General features: G+C 48.3%; 2 protein-coding genes across 3 annotated transcripts in view; both read left to right on the top strand.

Annotated features, from left to right (window-relative positions):
* Positions 1-7,088: 7,088 nt before the first annotated feature.
* Positions 7,089-12,600, top strand: CFP (complement factor properdin). The gene is made up of 9 exons (XM_049871305.1): positions 7,089-7,228; positions 7,316-7,466; positions 8,749-8,924; positions 9,442-9,612; positions 9,752-9,943; positions 10,146-10,319; positions 10,572-10,763; positions 10,910-11,021; positions 12,355-12,600. The coding sequence occupies exons 1-9, from the start codon at positions 7,168-7,170 to the stop codon at positions 12,518-12,520; spliced, it is 1,395 nt and encodes a 464-aa protein (XP_049727262.1). The 5' UTR covers positions 7,089-7,167; the 3' UTR covers positions 12,521-12,600.
* Positions 12,601-17,657: 5,057 nt separating this feature from the next.
* SYN1 (synapsin I) overlaps positions 17,658-24,448 on the top strand; it is a 67,176-nt gene continuing 60,385 nt past the window's right edge. For both annotated transcript variants that reach the window (XM_049871330.1, XM_049871331.1), the window contains exon 1: positions 17,658-18,138. In XM_049871330.1, coding sequence (XP_049727287.1) covers positions 17,762-18,138 — 377 coding nt within the window. In that variant the 5' untranslated portion in view covers positions 17,658-17,761. The remainder of the gene's footprint in view (positions 18,139-24,448) is intronic.

The following is a 24,448-nucleotide window of genomic DNA, read 5'->3' on the forward strand; positions in this document are numbered from 1 at the left end:
ATGAACCAGAGACTCCCCAGCCTGATACCAGAAGAACTAGATGGTGCCAGTCTACCACCAGTGACCGCCCTGACAGGGAGTACAACAGAGAGTCCCAGACAGAGCAGGAGAAAAATGTAGAACAGAGCTCAAATTCAGGTACAAACACCAGACTTAATGGTCTGATGGAGACTGGAGGAACCAGACGCACTGATAACTCAGAACTGAAACCATTCCTGAATCCCACTTTGCAGACAAAGATTAGACAGGACTATAACACAATAAATAATACATGTGAAGAATGTGCTTTTTAGTTAAATTAGATATACGAGACCAAATGAACAGATCCTGTCCAAAAGCAGGATGAGAAAGCAGGAAGGGGACAGGAACTGGTCGAATGGACACAGGGAACCTGGGGTGGAAAGGGGGAGTGTGCTGTCACATTGTGGGGATTGCAACTAATGCCACAAAACAATATGTGTATAAATTTTTAAATGACAAATTGAGCTGTGAACTTTGACCTAAAGCACAAAAAAATAGGGATCATATTACCAAAAAAAATCAAGAAAGGAAGATGGGAGGAATTTTATTTCTCCTTTATGCTTAATGCATTTTCCAATGAATATTATATTTATGATCAGATAAAAATATATTTGTTTAGGGGAAAAAAGCGATGCCAAAAAGTGATTCAATTAAGAACACATGAAGCTGGCTCACAACTTAGACCTAAGCTGGGATTCAGATGTGTGACTCTGTTGATAGACTGGTGGGCAGATGTCCTACTGCAGGGTGGGAGAAACAGACACTGGCAAGAGAAGACAGGGTGTTGGTCTGCAGTGACCCAGGGGCAAGGCAGCTTACTGAGGCAGCAGCCCAGTTTCTAGTCAGGATTTCGACAGAGGAGAGTTCTTAGAATCAGGGCAGTGCTGACAGCAAGATGCCCCTGGTGCCAGCACCCCCAAGCCCACTCCAAAAGTTTCAAATGTGCTTAAGACCAGGCTTGATCTCTGAGCATGCAGGGGGTGGGGGATGAGGAGCCCTTTACAGGGAGTAAGAGTTCTAGATTCTGATCTAGAACTGCTCTGCCCCCCGCCTTCCAATGTGACATAACTACCTCCCAGGGTGGGCAGTTAAACCAATGACTTCCATGATGAGCACTTTTAAAGTTCCATACAAGCTGTTATCTTCTTCTTGTCTTCTTCTGAAACTGTTCTTTCTTTGCCACGGCCCTGGTCTGCACCTAGTGGATAAATTTTTCAGGCCACTGGATACAGAATAAATGGATATGCAGAGTGAGGGGCGCAAGAAGAAAAGTCCTCACAACTGGACCATTAAGCAACATCATGATAAACGGAGACAAGATTGAAGTTGTCAGCATTGCACTGGGCAAGTCTGCTGTAAAAGACCACTTTAAAGTGTTAAAAAGCAAAGATGCCACTTTAAGGACTAAGCCTGACCCAAGCCATGGTATTTTCAGTTGCCTCATATGCATTTGAAAGCTGGATGATGAATAAGGAAAACCAAAGAGGAATTGACACCTTCGAATTATGGTGTTGGCAAAGAATATTGAATATACCATGGACTGCCAAAAGAATGAACAAATCTATCTTGCAAGAAGTACAACCAGAATGCTGCTTAGAGACAAGGATGGAGAGACTTCATCTCACATATTTTGGACATGTTATCAGGAGGGATCAGTCCCTGGAGAAGGACATCATGCTTGGTAAAGTGGAGGAAAGAGGAAGACCATCAATGAGATGGATTCACACAGTGGCTGCAACAATGGGCTCAAGCATAACAACGATTTTGAGGATGGCGCAGGGCTGGGCAGTGTTTTGTTCTGTTGTACACAGGGTCTCTATGAGTCAGAACCAACTTGACGGCACCTAACAACAACAACAACAAACTTGTCTCAATAACAGTCACACACACACACGCAATCATTAGTCTCTCACACCCCATCTCATTCACTCCATCATTTTCTCCATAGTCAGTTTATCACATACACACAAACGGTTTCAACCCCTTATTTAGTCCCAGCTATTTTCTCAGTTTCTCCCAGTTTTTACAGTCACTTTTAAAGTCTCATGAAGTTCCATGCAGACATATACAGTCTGTCTCACTTGTTTTCTCTCATATTTTTCCTCACATACAATCTATGCTTGACAGTCTCACGATCAGTCTCACATGCATATATTATTACAATCTCTCTGACACTCTCAGCCATCCATTCAGCCTTTCAATCATTTTTCCCTCACAGTCATTTTCTCGTATATTTCATATCTGACCTACTGTTCCTACTACAGTCTGGGGTCCCTGGGTGGTACAAATGGTTAATGTGCTCAGCAGCTAACTAAAAGATTGGAGTCCACCCTGAGGTGCCTCAAAAGACAGACCTGGTGATATATTTCTGAAAAATCAGCCATTGAAAGCCCTATGAAGCACGGTTTTACTTTGACACACATGGGGTGACCATGAGTTGGAGTCAACTTGATGTCAACTGGATTATAGAGGGCAGTGGTGGTTCAGTGGTAAAATTCTCACCTTCCATGCAGGAGACCAAGGTTCGGTTCCCAGCCAAGCGCCTTATCATGGTCAGCCACCGCTCATCTGTCAGTGGAGGTTTGCGTGTTGCTATGGTGCCGAACAGGTTTCAGCAGAGCTTCCAGACTAAGATGGATTAGGAAGAAAGGCCTGACAATCTACTTTGGAAAAACAGCCAATGAAAACCCTATGGATCACAAGGGTCTAATCTGAAACCAATCATGGGGATGATGCAGAACTGGGCAGCATTTTGTTCTGGTGTGCGTGGGGTCACCATGAGTTGGGGCTGACTCAACAGCATTTTTGTTGTTAGCTGCCATCAAGTTCGTTCTCCTGGCAGTCCATGGTATATTCAAAATATTCCTCACCAGCACCACAACTCAAAGGGGTCAATTCTTCTTCGGTCTTCCTTATTTATTGTCCAGCTTTCGCACGCATATGAGGCGATTGAAAACACCATGGCTTGAATCAGGCACACCTTTGGTGACATCTTTGCTTTTCAACACTAAAGAGGCCCTTTGCAGCGGATTTGCCCAATGCAATGGGTCTTTTGGTTTCTTCACTGCTGCTTCCATGAGTGTTGATTGTGGATCCAAGTAAATTGAAATCCTTGACAACCTCAATCTTTTCTCCGTTTATCATGATGTTGCTTATTGGTCCAGTTGTGAAGATTTTTGTTTTCTTTATGTTGAGGTGTAATCCATACTGAAGGCTGTGGTCTTTGATCTTCATCAGTAAGTGCACTTTCAGCAAGCAAGGTTGTTGATGAGTCTTCCTCCAATCCTGATGCCCCATTCTTCATATTAGTCCAGCTTCTCAGATTATTTGTTCATTACAAATTGAATAAGTATAATGAAAGGATACAACCCTGACACACACCTTTCCTGACTTTAAACCATGCATTATCCCCTTGTTCTGAAATGTGAGACAGTATGGTTGTGTATGAGTGTGAAACTTCATAGGAGTCTAGGAGAGGCTATAATCAGGGACTATGGTGTGTGGAAAACTGGCTTAAGTGAGAAGGGGGTATGAGAGATGACGACTGTGTAGGTGTGAGAAACTTCATGAAAGGCTAGTGGTGACTGTAAATTGGGACTTTATTTGTGTATGTGACTGTGTGTGTATGTGAAAAACTAGTGAGAGTGACCAAATGAGACACGATATGAGCTGTTACGATTCTGTGGAACTGTTAGTGGGTGACTGTAGTAAGACTGTGAGTCAGTGACAGAGAAAATAACTGCTTGAGTGAGTGTTGACTGAGAGAGTGTCTAAGACTGTGTGATTGAGTATGTATGTGAACCCGTTTGGGAGAGACTGTAGTCCAAACCAAACCCAGTGCCGTCGAGTCAATTCCGACTCATAGCGACCCTATAGGACAGAGTAGAACTGCCCCGTAGAGTTTCCAAGGAGCGCCTGGTGGATTTGAACTGCCGACCCTTGGGTTAGCAGCTGTAGCACTTAACCACTATGCCATCAGGGTTTCCGAGACTATAGTAAAAAAAAAAAAATTTTTTTTTTTAGAGGTTGTAAATTCAGAATTGTGTTTGTGTAGGTAAAAAAAAAATGAGAGAAAATGACTGAAACTGAATGAGACAGTGTATGAGAGACCACCAATTGAATGTGCCTGGCCTAGTAGAAAAACTCTCCTATTTGTCTTCTTCCTTCCCTGACCCCTCGTCCTCAGGCCCCTGGGCTGGCTTCTCCCAGTTTTCCAAAATTTAAATTCTGGGGTTCCCCGGGGCTTTGCCTCAGGCTCCCTTCTCTCCTCTCACAAGCCCTCTCCAGGTGACCCCATCCAGTCCTAGGACTTGAAGTACTACTTATCCTCTGATGATGCCCATCTTTTTTTTTTTTTTTACCTCCAGCCCAGACTGTTGCTCTTAGCACAGATTAGAATCTCTAAAGTTTCATATGGTCATTCAGAAGACATTTATTGAGAGCCTACTGTATGCTGGTGCTGGTCTAGGCCTCCAAACGCAGCAGTTAACAAACCAGTCAAAAATCCCTGCCCTTGTAGAACTGATATTTTAGTAAGAGAGACAGACAAGAAACAAATATATAGTATCAGGTAGTGATGCAGTAGTTGGGAGGTGCTGGGTGGTGCAAAAGGGTTAACACACTCGGCTGTTAGCCAAAAGGTTGGCCATTCAAGGCCACCCAGAGGTTCCTTTAAAGAAAGGCTGTGCAATCTACTTCTGGAAAATCAGCCATTGAAAACCCTATGGAGCACAGTTCTGCTCTGACACATGGGCTCACCATGAGTTGGAATCGACTGGACAGCAACTGGTTTGGTTTGGTTTGATTTGATTCAATAATTAAATGAGATAAGACTCTCTCACTCTTTGTTTAAATAAGAAATCTGTAATCATTTTATTGCCTAAACAACTGTAGGAGAAGATGAAAGTGCCAACAGTCCTCTTCCACAGGGAATCCTGAGTATTCATGAAGTTTAGGAACAGGAGTTATCAATTATAACGTTATTATCAGAACAGTGATTAAATAAAGCAACCAACCAGAATTACAGGTTTCTTTGGGAGTGAGTCTGTTTTCACAGGGAAGCACAGCACTGATGTCTGAAGTCTTAGAACCTTAACAAGACTGCTTTGTTCACTGAGTGAGAAGGGGTATGAGTGATGGAAATTGTGAGTGTGTGAAACTCACACTTTAAAAGACAGGCGTATATTATTAGAGAACAGTACATCTGTAACGGATATGAATACCAACACACACCTTATCACCCATAAAACAAGACTGATATTCTTGAGAAAATTCTCTTTTAACACCTGACCAAATCAAATTATTTTATCCTGTTTTAATTTGCAGAATGGCATTTTTCCCTCCATTAATGCAAGGGAAATAAGACATTGCCTGCACATCTTTCTTAGCCTCCTTTTTGTTAATTAAAAAGATTCCTGTTTTTAAAGTGGGCTTTAGAATTTCTTTCATTAACAAAACCCATTGCCAGTGAGTCGATCCTGACTCATAGCAACCCTATAGGATAGGGTAGAACTGCCCCATAGGGTTCCCAAGGCTGTAATCTTTACAGAAGCAGACTGCCACATCTTTCTCCTGCAGAGCAGTCGGTGAGTTCAAACCACCGACCTTTTGGTTAGCAGCCAAGTGCTTAACTACCGTGCCACCAGGGCTCCTTTTCACCCATTGGGGCTTGTTAAAAAAGGGCATAGATAGCAAGTCTGTGGACCTCAGTTTTACCTGCATGGAAAATGAGCTGAAGAGGAATTCATTATTAACAGTAAAATAAGGAACATGTAGAATTGTTTTCTCTAAAGGAGACCCACAAAGAAAAACAAAGAGGGGTCTGAGACTAGAACAGTGGTTTTCAAAGTGTGGTCCCCCAGACCAGCAACATCAGCAGTGCAAATTCTTGAGCCACCTCCAGACTTAATGAACAGAAACACGGAGGTGGAGCCTAGCAATCTGTGATTCAACAAGCCCTCCAGGTGATTCTGATGCACACTAAGGTTTGAGAACCACTGAGCTAGAGAGTGACAGGGGTGCCATATTAGAAGGGTAGTTGGGGAAGGCCTCCATGAGGGAGGTGACATTTATTACTATCTCCTCTTTTAGAATGTTAAGTTCTTCAAGGGCCAGGATTTTTTGTCTCTCTTGTTCTCTGCTCCGTCCGATGCCTACAATAGCATTTGGCACCCAATAGGTGCTCAACAAATGTTTGTTGAATGAATTTATTTAACAAACACAGAGTGCCTACTATATGCCAGGCACTGCTCTAAGTACTTTTTAAAATCTTAACTCCCAATCCTTGCAACAAACCCTATGATGTAGGTGCTGTTGATGTGCACGTTTTATAGAGTAGGAAACTGAGGCACAGAGAGGGGAGTGTTACCTGCCCAAGGTTACTCTGCTGGAACATGGCAGAAATGTTTCCTAACCACCGGCTCCCCAGACCCTAAAGGTGGCCCCAACTGGTCCCATGGAGCAGTAGATACCTCGACTCACTCTTGCTGAAACCTTTTCCCCAGAGTCCCGTTACTTCCCTTTCTCACTTCCCTTGTGTTGACCTCCCCACCACAACTATTACATCAGGAAATAGGAGGGCTAGAGGTTAAGTCAGGATAGAGGATGAAGCAATTACCTCCATGCCCCTTCCACCCCTTGAAGAGGGACACACTGAGCACTTCAACCTTGTTCAACAACCCACGAGATTGACCTTGTAACTTTGGTAGAGATTATGCATTTTACAAATAGGGAAACTGAGACTCAGAGAGGTTTAAGTGACTTGCCCAAAATCACACAGCTAGGAAGTTTGTCTTGCTCCAAATTCCTATGCTCCCTTTCTCCTCAGGAAGAATTTGTCCAAGGAGCATTAAGCACTGAAAGATTGCTAGGCAGGGGTGAGGTGCTGGGGATAGAGTGACAAACAAAACAGGACTGAGAATGACTCAGGAAATAGGGCGGGGGAGAGTAGAGGAGGAGGCTCAGGGGCAGAGGGGATGAGGGAGAGGTCAGAGCTGAAGAGGTCTGCACAACATCCTCCCCTACCCCCTCCCACCCTTTGCCCTCCCAGTTCCTCCTACAGCCTGGTTCCCCTTTCCCTGCTGACTCCAGGAGGCAGGCTAGCCCAGACAAAAGCAGGTCTCCTCTGGTGGTGGCACCCTGCTCAACATGACCTCCCAAGCGCAGGCCTCTGGTTTGCTGCTGCTGCTGCTCACCCTGCCAGCCACAGGTAAGTGGGTAACGGTTCAGCTGGCCCCCAGGGGTGCCTGGGCCAACCACATCCCTGATCATGCCCCACCCCCTCACCCTGTCATAGGCTCGGACCCTGTACTGTGCTTCACCCAGTATGAGGAATCCTCCAGCAAGTGCAAGGACCTCCTGGGGGGAGGTGTCAGTGCTGAAGACTGCTGTCTCAACGCTGCCTACGCTTTCCAGGAGCAGGGCAGTGGGCTCTGTCAGGCATGCAGGTTAAGGGGAATCTTGGGCAGGGGAGTGTGGGGAGGCAGAAAAGACTGGAAGGGTTGACCCAGGACCAGGCTCTTTCCTTCTCTGAGATTTCCAAAGGTCATTCTGAAGCTCTGTTGGTGATCATAGCTCAGGGTTTCTCAACCTCAGCACCATTTTGGGTCAGAAAATTCTTCGGTTTGGGGGCTGTCCTGTGTATTATAGGATGACTTAGGATGTTTAATAGCATCCCTGGCCTCTGCCCACTAGATGTCAGTGTCCAGCCCCGCCCGGCAGTTGAGACAACCAAAAATGTCTCCAGACATTGCCGAATGCCCCTTGGGGGGTAATAAAATCCCCTCTGGTTGAGAACCACTGCCATAGCTCACATATATTGAGTGCTTCCTACATCCTAGAAGTATTGTAGCATGGGGCAGGGCTCAGATCAGGGATTTCTGAAGGTAGCTCTAGTCCCCCAATTGTGATAACGGTCCTTATTTATTCCGTGCTTGACACAGTGTGGGGGTAGGAGAGTTTGGAGAATTCTGAGGACAGCTTTAGGCCTCTAATTTTTGTGACACTTCACCTTCACTGAGCACTTCCTATGTACCAGATGCATTGCAGGGGTGTGGAGGCAGCTTGAGGATTTCTGAGGGTAGCTCCAGTCTCCTAATCATGATGCCAGCTTACATTTATTGAGCCCTTACTGTATACCAGATATATTTTCTAAATGTTTGCTGTATATCCAGATACTTTGTGGAGTTGGGGAGCTTGGGAATTTTTGAGGGCAGCTCTGGGCCCCTGGTCATGTCAACAGTTCACATCTATTTAGCATTAACAGCATACACAGTGCTCTACAGTGTGTGGTTGGTGGTAGATCTGGGGTATTTCTGAGGGGGGCTCTGAGTTCCTAATCAGGCTGATGGCTCCTATTTATTAAGCACTTGCTGTTTGCCTGTCACCATGCAGCGTGGTGGCTTGGTTGGTTTCTGACTGCAGTTCTTGGCCCCTAGTCCTTATGTTTGCTTAGTGCATGCCTGACACTGTCCTTAGGGACTTCCAAGAGTGACTCCAGGTCCCTGATCATGAAGATAAGGGACATTTATTAAGCACTTGCTGTATACCCACCTCTTATGCAATTACCCAATATCCCTAAGAGGTAGGTGCTCTTATCAATCCATTCCACACACATTTATCCAGCACCCCATGTGTACCTACCCACACTGTGCAGTCCCACATGCCATTCTTGCTGCCTTCACTGCACCAGCTTGCACCAGGATGGGACGTGTATGCCCCTCTCCACAGGTCCCCACTATGGTCATCATGGTCCGTGTGGGCCCCCTGCTCGGTCACCTGCTCTGAGGGCTCCCAGCTGCGGTACCGACGCTGTATAGGCTGGGGTGGGCAGTGCTTTGAGAAGGTGGAGCCTGGAACTCTTGAGTGGCAGCTGCAGGCCTGCGAGGACCTGCCGTGCTGTCCTGGTGAGTAGGATTGGCCGGGTGGGCACACATTCCCCATTACCTGGCCCAGGGAACAATCAGTGCAGAATCCTGAGGGTGGAATTGTGCTTGATGTTTGAGAAGAACAGTAAGGAGGAGGACAGTGTAGACAGAGTGAATGAGGGGGAGAGTGATGGGAGGTGAGCGCCGAGAAATGACAGAGGCCTGATCTTGTAGGGCCGCAGGGCCACGGTGAGGACTTTGACTTTTACTCTGAGTGACTAGGGTGGTAGGCAGAGGAGATATGTGATCTGATTTGGGTTGTGACAGGATCTCTCACTTTTGTGAGGGGGCCAGACTGTAGGTGGTGAGAGGGAAGCAAAGGGACCAGTGCAAAGGCTATTGCAGTAGTCTAGACAAACAATGATGATGGACCAGGTGTGGGGACAGAGGATATGGGGATGAGATTCACTATAGACCAGATGTGGAGCACGTGAGGAAGTGAGGAGCCCTGGATGACACCCCACCTCCATGTGCCCCTTTCTCTTCTCCCCCACAGAGATGGGTGGCTGGTCCAACTGGGGGCCCTGGGGGCCTTGCTCTGTCACCTGCTCCAAAGGAACCTGGACCCGCCAGCGAGCATGTAACAATCCCATCCCCAAGTGTGGGGGCCACTGTCCAGGAGAGGCACACGAGTCAGAGCCCTGTGACACTCAGCAGGTCTGCCCCAGTGAGTAAGGGCAGCCACAGGGCACTGATGGGGGCCACTCAGGGTAGGCCAGCGGGGTTACAGCAGGAAACTGCTGGTAGGTGGGGGGACTTCAGCACTCATGACCGCACTTGACATTGCCTGCCCCCACCTATCACAGTACATGGGGCCTGGGCCACCTGGGGCCCCTGGGATCCCTGCTCAGGCTCCTGCCACGGTGGACCCCATGTCCCCATGGAGAGACGAAGCCGTACCTGTTCTGCTCCTGAGCCCTCCACGAAGCCTCCTGGGAAGCCCTGCCCAGGGCCAGCCTATGAGCAGCGGGGCTGTGCTGGCCTGCCTCCATGTCCAGGTATGCAGGGATGAAGCCTTTGACACTCTGCCAATGTGTCTCTTGATCCAGGGCAAAGATACTCTCCCGCTTCAAAGGATAGCAATCTCAGATGATGTGACCATGAAGCTCTTCATTTGAGGGCACTCCGCCTTGAGAGTCCAGGGGCTGCGGGGTGTAGTTTGAGGTGCCCTTTCTCCTCACTCTCTTTTCCCCCCAACAGTGGCTGGAGGATGGGGGCCATGGAGCCCTGCCAGCCCCTGCTCTGTGACCTGTGGCTTGGGCCAGACCCTGGAACGGCGGACATGCAATAACCCTCTGCCCCAGCACGGAGGTCCCTTCTGTGCTGGTGACTCCACCCGGACCCACGTCTGCAACGTGGCTGAGCCCTGCCCTGGTCAGCACCTCAGAACACACCATTTCCATGCCTAAACCCTCCTACCCATCTCTGTTGCCTGGTTCCTGCTGCTGATGCCTTGTTCCTGATTCTAATTCCTCCACTCCTGGCTCTGACACTTTAGTTCCGCCTCTCATCCCCTATTCCCACATCTGATCACCCCCTTCCCACTCCCAGCCCTTGTTCCTTCCTCTGAACTCCCTGGCTGGCTCCCTGCTTTGGTCTGAGCCCCTGTTGCTCCTGTATCTGCAGTGGACGGAGAGTGGGAGCCCTGGGGGGAGTGGACCACCTGCTCCCGCCGGAACATGAAGTTTATCAGCTGTGAGGAAATCCCGGGGCAGCAGACACGGTCGAGGGACTGCAAGGGCCGCAAATTCAACGGACAGCGGTGTGTCGGGAAGCAGCAGGATATCCGGCACTGCTACAATGTCAATCGCTGCCGCTGTGAGTGCCTCCACGGACTATGATTTGAAGGCAGGGCACCCCACGCAGGGACAAGGGTTCACTGAATTGCTGCCATGGACCCCATGTCCCTGCAGCCTCTCTTACCACTGAAACCTCCAACTCTGACTCTGTGACCCTCATTCCAGGGAAAGGTTCATGGTCGGAGTGGAGTACCTGGGGCCTGTGCATGCCTCCTTGTGGACCCAACCCCACCCGTGCCCGCCAGCGCCTCTGCACAGCTCCATTCCCCAAGTTCTCGTGAGTGAGGGGGCAGAGTGTGCCTAGGAGGGGGTTGTGATATGTCGACAGTCAGGACGGGGAGTCAGCTGCCACCAACCAGGGCTTCTACTGCTAGGTCTAAGGTTCCTGCTTCGGTGGGTGCCATCTCCCAGCTGCAAAAAGAGGGCAGAAACTAAAGAAAACAAGAAAAAAGATATTGGGGAAGAGTTAGTAGTCTCTATGCTCCTCAGTCACTCATTTAGTCACTCAGACATTCTGCCATTTACTCAGTCCTTCATGTGTGCATTTCCTCTTATCTCTCAATTGCCCGTGCTTTGATTTACTCATTTAGTCACTCAGGCCTCATTCCAAGGGTTGTTAGGCAACAGTTGGCAGACACACAGAACCAGATCCCGTGGATCCCCAAAGGAATCCCAGGTGGGTAGTGTCCTGACAGATGGCATATGAGGGGCAGTTTGTGCATGGAAAAGGGACTGTCACCTCAACCTGGATCCAGGAAGCTGATGGGGCCTCCTCAAGCAGGTAGGAGTCAGAAAAGGCATTCCCAGCATCAAGACCCTGAGTGTAGTCCTGGAAACAGATAGCTAGCCACCTGAAGTGTTTCCCTGTGACCAGAGTGGCCCAGGTGTTGGAGAGGGTCAAAACACTCATTCATTCATCCCTTCTTATTTCTACATACATCAAACTATTAGATTAAGTGGACTGTTTCCAACTTGTGGAAGGTCTGCTATCTGGGAAGTGGTCACCCGGCTGTGGGGTTTGGTGTCCTGAAAATGAGTTAGGGGTGTTGAGTGGAGGCACGAAGGACTTGACTGAGTGAGGGAGTAAACAGAAGAATGACTGATTGAGAGAATCAGAGTAGAAGTGAATGGAGGGCCTGCCAAGTGGGAAAAATAACCCAGGCAAAGACTTTTCTGGGTATAGGACTGAGTCTGGATAAAGTAGAGGGGAGGTAGAGATCAGGGTTGGGGGCAGGGGTTTGGGCCCAACAACAAGGCCTTGAATGTTAGGAAAAGGCTTTTTTTTTTTCCCCAGGGTGCAGTGGGGAGAGATATAAAGGGTTTCGTAGGTAAGGGAGGGTATCTCATGTCAAGTAACAATTGCCAGCATTTATTGAACACTTACTATGTGCCAGGCACAGCTCTGAGCACTTTACCCAGCCTGGTGAGGTGAGTGGTATTGTTGTTGCTATTCCCATTTTGCAGATGAAGGAAACTGAGGCACAGAGAGGCTAAATTGCTTAACACCTCACAGCTAAAAAGTAGCCTTGGGCACACTACTCAATAAGAGTTTGTTGAATCCACTCTTGCCTTCCCTGAGTTTCTCCTGTACGCCCTCTGCCATACCCCAGGCCCACTGTTTCCACGGTGGAAGGGCAGGGCGAGAAGAACGTGACCTTCTGGGGGAAGATGTGGCCACAGTGCGAGGAGATGCAGGGGCAGAAGCTGGTGGTGGAGGAGAAGCGGCCATGTCTACACGTGCCTGCCTGCAAAGACCCTGAGAACGGAAAGCCGTAAAGCCTCTTCCTTCAACTCTGATCCCCTGACTTCCCAGACCTCAATAAACCAGCCTTTTTGGGCTCTTCAAAGTTCCTTGAAGAAGGGAAACTTCCCATTCCCTTCCCCAGGAGGGGGGCATCTTCTAGGGCAAAGTCGCGGTGGCCTGTTGTGGAAAACGGTATTTTCCGCTGCGGCTGCAGTTTAGCAGCAGCTAAGGCCAGTGTCCAGCCCGGATCGCCCATCGCTGCTGCCAGTACCCCAATGTCTAACACCCCGGTGCCCCAGGCCGCCAAGCTCGTCCCTCTGCAGAGCTCCGCGTTATGCGTTTTGTGATTGGCTGCTCGCCCTGGCAGGCGCTTTCTGAATTTCCAGCAGTGCTTATCGTTGCCATCTCCCCGCCTCCTGAAGCAATCCCTAAATTACCACCCACCGGAATCTGGCTTGGTCGATTCCGCGCCAATCTGGAGTTAAACCTAGGCAGAAGTGTGGTCAGGGTTGGCGCCCCACTGCGCGAGCACCTGCACCCAACCACTCCCAACGACTCAGCTCCAGTGCCACAATTAGCCGCAGCAAATAGCTCTGCGAGGCGGGGGCGGTCTAAGGAAGAGTCTGTGACGTAGTCTGAGCTGGGGCGGGAGCAAAGAGAAGGTGGAGTCAGCCGGACTAGCCGCCCCCCCCCCGCCTCCGCCCCAAACAAACCCAGACACATTCGCTTAGCATTTGGTCATTCATTCAACACTTATTAGTGTCGATTGTATACTAAAACTAGGTCTGGGCATCTGAGGTGGAGGACAGCTGAGACAGATGCTTTATAGCATTTGCTCATTCATTCAACATTTATTAGCTCCTACTGTATACTAAGGAGCCCTAGTGATACTGTGGTTAAGAGCTCAGCTGCTAACCAAAAGGTTGGCAGTTCGAATCCACCAGCCGCTCCTTGGAAACCCTAGGGGCAGTTCTTCTCTGTTCTACAGGGTCTCCATGAGTGGCAATCGACTCCACAGTAACTTTTTTTTTTTTAATGACTATAGGACAGCCAGGGCTGAACATCTTGGGGGTGGGGAGGTAAAGGAGAGATGTCTGAGCTATACCCATCTCCAGACAGAGGGAACAGACTCAGAAAAAATTATCCTTTCGTTTGAACATTTATTCAAATTTATTAGCATGTACTGTATAACAGCAATAGTGCTGGATGTCATGAAAGATATGAAAAATGAGGAGTCAGAGCAGTACCAGTATCCACCATGAGGTAAGCAAACCGAGACACCATTGCTTTTAACATTTGCTCATTCATTTAGCATTCGTTAGCACTTAACTGAATGTTGGGCCCCTGGTGATGAGACAAATCATAAATATAATGATTGTGGTAATAGCTAACAGTACCCACTGTGTGCCTGGTGATGTCTTAAGGCATTTCATATCATGAACTTATTTAATCCTCACAACAAACCTATGCAGGCCAGTATTATTATCCCCATTTTACAAAGGAGGAAACAGGTACAGAAAGTTAGTGGCTGGACATTTCTGAAACACCATGGATTGTGGCCAGGTGTTGAATGTCAGGAGCAGAGTTTAGGGCTTTGTGCTGTGAGGACAAAGTCCGTAAAGACCGGGCCAAAATAAGGAGTTTTGATTGCTGCTACAGGGTACAAGAGAGGTGTGTGTGTTTACAGAAGTTTGGCTGTGTGCATAATGAAGTGCGTATCTTTGTGTATGTGTGATATGCAGGCCTATGAGTCTGTGTAAGAATTACAGATGTGTTTGTACTATATGTGTATGTGGCATATGTATGAGGTTACAACTGTGTGCGTGCCCTAATGTGTGAGTTATAGGTGTGTGTGTGCATGCACATTAAGGTGTCCACATGTGTGTATGTGTGATATGGGTGTACAGGTGAGTGTGTGAATTCAGGGTGTCTTGAATGCATATGGTGTGTATGTGGGTTATAATGATGTGTGGAGGCATAGCAGCGTAAGTTGTGTGTGTGTGTTTTGCATGTGTGTGTATGAGTTGTGCGTTATGGTGTAAGCATGTGTGATGCAAATACACAAGTGTGTGCGAATTAAGGATGTACTAAGCCACAGGGCGTGGAAAATTGTGGCTATGGTTTATAACGGAGCTTGTGTGCATGTTACATAAGCATGTGAGTATTAGGGATGTATGATGCGCTTGCACTATATGTGTAGGGGGCAGGGTTTGAGTATGTGTGGTTTATGACTTCAAGGTGTATGTGAGTAAGTGTGTGTATTATGGTGTGTGCACAAGTGCACTAGGTAGAGGGCATGTATGAACTAAAACTATATTGAGTATATATGGTGAGGGGCTTACAACTGTGTGGGGGTTAAAACAGTGTGAATTACGGGAGGACATGTGAAAGTGTGTATGTGTCATCTGCGTTATGAGGGTGTTCATTATGGGCTGTGCAAGCGATTAGGGCTCTAGATAATGGCATGGATATGTATGTATGTGAGTTATAATCATAGGTATAGTACTGAATACGAACATATGTCAGAGGTGTGTGTTTCAGAGTTGTTGGTCACTGATAAACAGCAAAGAAATTATTCTTGGAGTCCCCTCTGTACACACATTCCTGCTGGAGAAGATGAAGACAGTGCAGAGTCATCTTATCTCTGCCTTGGGGAATTCAGACACTCCTGGGGAGCATCCTCATTCCTCTACAAAACAATCTACAAAAAATTAACTTCTGGAAATTGAGCCACCTGGGGAAAGGGGATGGCCTGGGGGGCATGAGTACTGGGAATGGGACCCTTGAGAAGAGGCACAGCCTGGAGACAGATTCCTGAGGAGCCCAAATTTGGGCTCAGAGAAGCCAGAAAGGACTGCAGGCCTGCTGCTTCTCCTGTCCCCAGAGAAGGCACCGTGGCTCCAAAACAGCTTGTTTTCTTCAGTTACTGAGCAAAAAACTGGGGAGCACATATTTTAAAACATTGGAAAATGCCCAAATTCATGGGGGAGTTCCCCATCTGGGGAACACTGGGGTTTGGAATGCCAGAGAGGGCATCCTGGAGGGAGGGGGAAGGAATAGTGAAATCAAAGACCTGGAAGTGGTACTGGAGCTAGCTGGGATAGAGGAGGTATGTAGAGGATGGTTTGGGAAGTGTTTGACATAGGGACTGTGGTAGCCTAGGGGAAGAGGGATGGAATCTGAGAGGGAGGGTGGGGTGTTTCCTGGAGATGGTGGCCAAGAAAGAGGGAGGAAAAGGGCATTCCTGGGCACAGCACATGCAAAGGCACAGAGGCCACCCCTTCCTCCTCCTTTCCTTGGAGGTGGGTCAGATGATCATCTACTTTTTACAGATGAGGAAACCAAGTCTCAAAGGAGTTAAGTCATTTTCCCAAGGGTATGGTGGAGGCCTGATTTGAACCCAGGCACTCTGCCTCCAGACCCCACACTATTACTACCTTGTTTAAATGGGCCAATGATTTAATGAATGAAGAAGGAACAAATGAAGAAGTGGATGATTTACCTGGAAATCCTGCAGACAAGAGACCGCAAATCTGCCTACTGCTCACCATGTCTTCTGCCATCTCACCTGGCCCACCATCATTGCTCACTGCAGCCCACAAGGCCATACCTAATCTGGCCTCTCTCTGACTTCATCTCCTATCACAATCACTTGGTTCCAGCCACACTGGCATTAGCTATTCCCTCTTCCTAGCACATTCTTAAAAGAAAAAAAAAGCTGTATTAATCACAAAGTGAATATGACCTTTTGGAAATAAATTTGAACTCTCAGTTTCCCTCATCTGTAAAATGGAAATTATATTACCCACTCCATAAGACTGTTGTGAGGGTTGAGCAAGACAATGCATGTAAACAGCTTAGTCATTGTAGTCAGGGTCTTGTAGGAGCTGACAGGATGGCTTCCACAGTTCACCTCTGTTCCGACTATAAAGGTCGTTTGCTTATTTGGCAAATATTAATTGGCACCTACTGTGCGCATGCCCTAGGCTTGGTCTGCCTCTGTCTGGGGGAAGTTCTTGGGTCCAGGGAGAGACAGCCATGAGGACTGATGAAAATGGATGGTTAGCATGGTCTTTGGCTGTGTTCAAGGCAGAGGAATGGTGGCATATGGAGCAAATGTATGTGGGAGGCGGTGGGGGGAGAGTGACAAGCATCAGGACTAGAGCTGCAGACAGTAGGTGTGTGTTATAGATCTGTGTCCGTGATTGTTATTCTGTGAGTGTGTGTTTTATCTAGGTTTGCATGCTCGTGTGAGTTTCCCTGTGTCTGTATGGTGCCTGTGTGTGTGTGTGCGTGCGCGTGTGTGCACACATGCCCATGTGTGTTACCCTGTGTATCTGTGTATATACCTGTATCTGGGTGTGTTCTCTGTGCATGTCCCCGGGTTTCCTTATATTTGTGTGTATCTCTATGTACCTCCACGTGTGTGTTATTCCCTGTGTGCTTCCAGAGCCCCCTCCATCCACAGCAAGGGTGTTGTACCCTGTGCAAATGTCCACCTCCGCATGTCTGGTGCTGCCTACGCCGCCCCTGCACCCTTCTCTCTGCCTGGCTGAGCCTATGAGGACGTGGCAGACTGATCTGCTCGCGGGGCATTGTGTAGATGACCCCACATCTCACCATGAGGGGATTATTTTTCCACTTTTGTGTCTCCAATGTGCCCTCCACTCCCTCCCCCAAATGCCTTCTGCTGTGAGCATCAACACTGGAAACGAGTATCTGCAGAGAATCCTACGTGACCGAGCAGGTGTGAGGACCAGAATGAGGCAGGGTGGGGGACCTGCCTGACCACTGGCCAAGACCCTCCGGGAAAAAAAACACCCACCCTGCCCCCACCCCCCAAATTGCGCATCCCTTTTTAATCAGAGAGGGGGAGGGGGAACAGGATGCGGCGCTACGCGTGCGCACTGCTGCCTTCAGCACCGCGGACAGCGCCTCCGCCCCCGCCTGTCTTCGAGCTCCACCGCGGTCCCAACTCTGAAGGTGCACTGACGTCACTCGCCCTTCCTCCGCAAACTCCCCTTTTTGGCCGCCTTGGTCGCGTCCGCGCCGCCACCAGCCCAGCCGGACTGCACCACACAGCGCACGAGATAGGGAGGCACGGGCGCGACCATGCGCGCTGCGGCGGCAGCGGCTCCGCGCTTCCTCAGTCTGCAGCGGGCAGCGGAGGAGTTCGTACCTGAGAGCGCAGCTGTGCTCCTGGGCCCCACGCGGTCCGCCCCCGCGGCTTCTGGTCAGACTGCCCGCAGGACCCCCTGCCCAGCGCCGCAGCCATGAACTACCTGCGGCGCCGCCTGTCGGACAGCAACTTCATGGCGAATCTGCCAAATGGGTACATGACAGACCTGCAGCGCCCACAGCCGCCCCCGCCGCCGCCCGCTGCCTCCAGCCCCGGGGTCACGCCTGGTCCCGCAACCGCTGCTGCCGAGAGGGCTTCCTCGGCCGCCCCTGTGGCTTCTCCAGCCGCCCCTAGCCCCGGGTCCTCAGGCGGCGGTGGCTTCTTCTCGTCGCTGTCCAACGCGGTCAAGCAGACCACTGCGGCCGCTGCCGCTACCTTCAGCGAGCAGGTGGGCGGCGGCTCTGGGAGCGTAGGCCGCGGGGGCGCCGCCGCCAGGGTGCTGCTGGTCATCGACGAGCCGCACACCGACTGGTAAGCCACTGCCGCGGACGTCTTCCCGCGGACTTGGATCCCCAGATCGTCCCGCGTTGAGCAATTATAAAGCACCGCTTGTATACCTGGCACCTGGCCCCCTCCCTCAAAGCCTTTCCTTTAAATATTACGCTGGGCTCTTCCTGCGTGCCCCGCCCTAGTATCCCTTCCCCCAAAGCCTTGTCGATGGATACAGGGAGCAGGTAGCCAGCGCCTGCCGTGTACCTCTTCCCCTATTCTCCTTCCCCAAAGCTTTTAGCTTCAGTACATCCTGTGAGCATTTGAGAGCTTAACATGTGCCCTGGCTCCCCCCCCCTCGCCCCAAAGGCCTTGTCGTCTGATGGATCTTGTGAACATTTAGAGTACCTGAAGTGTGCCTCAACGAGAAGCCTTTCCCCAAGACCTTTGGGTTCAATTAATTTTCTGAATATTTATTGAGAGCCTGATATGTGCCCTGTCTCCCACAACCCTTGTCCTAAGGCTTTCTCTCTAATGGATCTTGTGAGCCTGTATCCAGTTTGTGGTATGTGTCTCACCCACAAGCCCTTCCTCAAAGACCTTTTAAACTATTCCTCACTGATTGAGGACCTGCTGTGTATCCACCCCAGATTCTTGCCAAAAGCTTTGCCTTTAATGGGTTCTGTGAGCCTTTATTTAATGCCTTTTGTGTGCCCCAACTCCAGGCCCCCTCTTCAAAGGGCCTTTCCTCCAACGGGTCTGGGAAGCACTTGTTAAGTGCCTGCTGTATGCCCCATCCTCAAGCCCCTTTCCCAAACAAATCCTTTTCTTCCAATGAGCTCCATGAGCATTTTTGAACCTTCAGTGTGTGACTCACCTTCAGATTCTCTCCCCAAAGACCTTTTCCTGCAATGGATCTACAAGGCATTTACTGAGTTTCTCCTTTATCCCCTGTTCTCAAGCTACTTCTGCAAAGACCTTTCCTCTAGTGGGTCCATATAGCATTTATCAACCGCCTGCTGTGTGAGCCTTCCCTAAAGGCTCTTTCCTGCATGTGTTCCATTCTAATCACCTTTCCCCAAAGATATTTTCCTACAGTGGCTCCTGTGAGTATTTACGGAGTGTGTCTTCTGTGTGCCCTATGTTCGCACCTCCACCCCACAGTCCTTTTCTGCCAGTGAGCATGCATGCAGTGCCTTTTGTTTATTGGGAGTACACTCCCCTTTATTACCACTGGGAGAACCTGCCCCAATCATAAGGCCTTTCCCCAAAGTCTCTTCCTTTGGTAAACCCAGAGCCCAAATTATAGGGGTTATCCCTTTCCCTCCAGCATCCCCCAGGATTTCCTCTCCCAACCTTGAATCTGTATCCCAAAGGGCCTTTCTTCTATGTAAGCTGGTAAACATTTATTGAACACCTTCTATGTAAGAGTCACTCTCATCTTCCCTTTTCCGTATCTGTAGAAGTTCCTGCCCCTGCTTCAAGAGCTCTCTCCAAGGGTTGACTTCAACCTAAACTTATTGAATACCAGCTGTTTATTGGTTAAATAAACAGCTGGTATTCAATAAGGCCCTTACCCAACAGCCTTTCCCTCTGTTCAGAGCCACTTACTCATTCCACAAATATTTATTGCGTACCTCCTATGCGTCAGAGTGTGGGAAGCATATGCTAAGCACTACTATATACTAGGAAGAACCCTCCTTCAGTTCCCCTTCCCTCTAATCTCAACCGCTGTCTCGCTTGCCTATACCTTTTCCTCTGTTCAACCCCACAGTCATTTATTGAGCACTAACTGTATACTAAGAAGCCCATATTCAGTACCTCTTCTCTCCCCACTCTTGTATCCCTAATTCCCCTTTAATAGTCTTCATCCTGCCTTTCACACTACACAATCCTAAAAGCTCATAATGTGTACCTACTGTATTCTGGCTAGGCCCTCTTCCCCATTTAGTGGCCATCTCCCCAACTTCCCTTTTTCCCAATTAATCCAGAAAGCACTTATTAATCTCCTACTTTATGCTGTTCAGGAGTCCCTGAGTGGCACAAATGGTTAACATGCTCAGCTGTTAACTGAAAGGTTGGCAACTTGAGTCAAGGCACCTCGGGAGAAAGGCCTAGAGAACTACTTCTGAAAAATCAGCCATTAAAAACCCTATGGAGCACAGTTCTACTGTGACACACATGGGATTGCCATAAGCCAGAATCGACTCTGCAGCAACTGGTTTGCTGTTCAAAGAACCACATTCCACTTCCTGCAGTAGGTTCCTCCACTCTTTTCTCCATCAATCTATAAAACATTTATTGAGAACTGCTATAATTTCTTCACCAACACCCACTCACACAGGTGCCATCTTCTTGCTTAAATTTGCTCCATTGAAGTCAGCAAGCCTTAATGAGATTCCTGCCATATGTTGGTAACCACCCTCCTTTAGACCTCCCTTTTCCACTCCCCACTTCCAGGCAGTCTCTTTGCTGCTTTTTCCTTCATTCCATCAGGCACTTATTAATTAACCTGCTAAATACTGATAAGTCTCTGTCCCTTTCCCATAGTTGCCACTCCAGTGTTTTCTTTCTTTCTTTTTTTTCTTCTTATCTGTCCAACAAGCATTTATTGGGCACCTGCCAATTTCAGTGAAAGATCTTTCGCTTCCCCTTATGCACCCCAGAAGCCTCCTTTTATCCCAGCAGCACCTCCAGTCTTTTCGTCCAGTCAATCTAGCAAATATTTATCTAGTGCCTACTACATGTGGGGTGGATTGGACAAAGGGAGAGAGCCTGTGTACACTAGGCCACTAGTGTGGGCAACAGAGACCTCTGCGTCATCAACTTGCAGACTTTCAGAACCATGAAAGCTTTAGGAATTTCATCTGGGAGTAAAGGAAGGGTTGTATGAACTCTGTAATAGTGTGAATGCCTAAGTATAGTCTGATGCCTTTCCCACCAAACCTCACCACTCTCATTCCTTTCCAGTTGAGGTGGGGTGGCCAGGCTTTTGTAGTCCTGCATCAGTCAGTCATTGGCTGTAAGCTGCCCCCTTGGAGGAGGCATAATTTTGGGTGAGGCGAATTCCAAATCCCTGCAGAGGACAATTCCTAGTGATGGACGCAACTGTGAGCCTTCAGCAACAGGTATTCCCAGAAACTGGGGGATGGATATGAATACCTGAAGGAGAGGGAATCTGAGTGGAGCACACACTCCACCACTTGTACTGCTCAGACCCATTTGCTTCTTTCTTATAGTAAGTTCACCCCATCTGGGAACAGCATTTCCAGGATTCTTATTGCTCTTGTTTTCTGGGAGAAACTTAAAAGAGCAAGGTTAGTGGGACAAACTATAACCTCTGCTGCTGCAGTTGATTTCAAGGCCATAAATATTGACTGTCTCTTTACTATACGTTCTAGATTCCTTTCACCGTCAGCTAGCACCTTTGTTGGTTTCAGTGACTTACTTGTTGGGTGATCCATTCCTTCATCCTTGAGAGGTCTGAGACCCTGGCCACTGTGCCATTCTCAGGCTGTGGCTGCTGCACTAGTCCATTTACCATCAAAGGTGAACAAGGAGTACCAAGAGATGCTAAAATGGACCACCTTGGTGCCAAGCACATTTCTCCTTGCTCCCCCTGTGTAGCAGTAGCCCTGCCTCCTCTTAATGATCAGGGTCAAGTAACCCTTCCAAGGTAGTGACTCCTCTTCATGTCCCTTGGCCTGAGAAACCTGATGTGCCCAGGTATCAGCCATAGCTTATGGTTTAATGGGTTTCTTGCTGCATCCCCTAGTAGCAGTGTTCCCCTTTGGAGAACCAGAACCTCTAACCCTGCAGAACCCTGAGGAAACAGGAAGCACAAATTCCAGAAGTGGATCACTGAGAATGATGGTAAGCTTTGCCACTCCTCCTTTAACTGCTGAGTTCCCAGACCCATGTATTCTACCCATTAGCAACATAGCACATACAGTGATCATTGATTTAGAGTGTGCACTGTGTTTTGGAGGATGGTATCCCATTCTTTCATGATATCACCTCCATGATGGGGCCTTAGCTGTGTGGTTTCAACAAGTTTTTCCATCACTCTATCGTGCCAGCAGCTTCTGGTTGGTGTGCTATGCGATCAGTGGATCCCACTTTTGCACCTCTTTTGCTGTAAAGTGTGTCCTTTGGTCTGATTCAGGGTTATGTAGGATCCCATGCTCATGGAGCAAGCACTGTGTAAGCCCTTGGACAATGATGCTTGCTAAAGGTCCTTTAGTCTGGAAAGGTAAACCCATATATACAGTAGTAGTCCAGTCAAAATGAATCACTACTCTTTCCAGGGTGGAAGTGGCCCAGTGGCAAAACCATAAAGCTGGTCTGTTACCAAGTTGATCTCTTAGAGAGATGGTGCCATATCAGGGATTCAATGTTGGTCTCTGTTGCTGACAGGTTGGACATTTGACAGTAATGCTGTTGGCCACATACATAGCCTCTATCTCTGTTACTATTGCCACTTTATTCATGTGACCATGTGCTGATTATAGAGGCTGGTTCACATTATCTGGCTGACTCATTTGGTCTACCTGTTTGTATAGTGCCACTTTCATGGTGAATACTATCTGATGGGTGTTAAAATGCAATACAAAGATCTCCACTCCTCACTTTTTGCCTTCTCCAATATGTCCACTCACATTCCTTTATACCAGACCTCCTTGTCATAATCTTCCAACACTTTTTTCTTCCAGGCCTTATGACCAACCAGCCAAGCCACTCACCACTGCTCATAAGTGAATGTATATTCGAATCTTGGTCCACTTCTCTTTCCACACAAAGTGAACGACCAGGTACACAGCTCAAAGCTTTGTCCGTTCGTAGCTCTGCCACTCTCTTTCAAGGTCACTCCAAGTGGGGCTATAGTGCAACCAGTATCTCTTTTTGGCTTCCACCCACACCAAGTCAAACCATTTATGAACAAAGCTTGAGTTTTTTCTTCCTTCATTAGCTGGTTGTAAGGGATCCCATTAGTGAGCAGAGGGAGAGGCACTAGCACAATTGTGGAATACATGGGGATCTGGGTTAACTGCTCATGCAACTTGCTTGGTCCTGCTTGGGCTTGATCCTGGCAGCTGTGCCTATCCGACTTTATTACTTGGTGGGTCTGGCAGGACCTAGCCCATAATGGACAGTTTTGGGTGCATTGTCACTTGGTGCCTTATGATCAAGCGTTTTGTCTCTACCAGAGACCAGTACCACACCAGGATTTGTTTCTCAAAAGGCGTATAATTCTCTGCTGCAGATGGCATGGCCTTGCTCCAGAACTTCAGTGCCTCCCACTTGGGCTTCTCATAAGCTCCACACTGAATTTTCCAATTACTGACACTTCCAATATCATAGGATCTGCCAGATCATGTGGCCCAAGTGACAGGGATGCTTGCACTGGAGCCTGAAACTGCTGCAGAACCCTTTTCTGCTTTGGTCCCCACTCAGAGCTGGCAGCCTTGAGTGTCACCTGATATATGGGTCAGAGCAGTATTTCCAAGTGTGGAATATGCTGCCTCCAGAACCTGAGAAGGCCTACCAGGTGTTGTGGTTTTTTTTCTTCGTGGTGGGACATGCAAGATGCAATAATTTGCCCTATTCTTTGGAGGGACTATCCTGTCATACCCTGGTCCACTGGATCCCTAAATATTTTACAAATGTGGCAGGTTACTGAGTCTTTGTAGGGCTCATCTCCCACCCTTATGTGTTTTACCAAGGCAATGTGCTGACCATCTCTTGTTCATCTTGCCCAGTCAGTATGATGTGATCAATATAGTGGTTCAGTGTCATATTCTGTGGGATATCCAGATGCTCCAGGTCCCTTTGGACTAGATTATGGCACAGGAATAAAGTTAATATAGTCCTGTGGCAAGACCATAAAGGAATATCGTTGTCAGTCCCACATGAATATGAATTGATTCTGATCCTCTTTTCTAATCAGAAGAGAAAAGAATGCATTCACCCAATCAGTGGCCAAATACCATGTACCTGAGATCTTACTAATCTGCTCTAGTGTGTCCAGTACTGTAGCTACAATCAGGGATACTATTTGATTGTGCTTACAGTAGTCTACAGTCACTCTACAGGATCCATCCAGTCTCTGCAGGAGCTAAACTGGTTAGTTTAATGGAGATATGATGGGACCAACAGCGCTACACCCTCTAGATCTTTAAGAGTGGCACTAACTTCCACCATCACCCCTAGTATACAATATTGCTTTTTATTTACTGTTTTGATCAGGAGGGGAGGGCAGTTTCAGAGGCTTCCATTTGGTCTTCACCACTACAAAAGCTCTTACTGCACAGGCCAAAGGGTTCTGACAACTGAAAATTATGCCCATTCCAAT

The sequence above is a fragment of the Elephas maximus genome, chromosome X (assembly GCF_024166365.1).
Source record: "Elephas maximus indicus isolate mEleMax1 chromosome X, mEleMax1 primary haplotype, whole genome shotgun sequence".
Lineage (NCBI taxonomy): Eukaryota > Metazoa > Chordata > Mammalia > Proboscidea > Elephantidae > Elephas > Elephas maximus.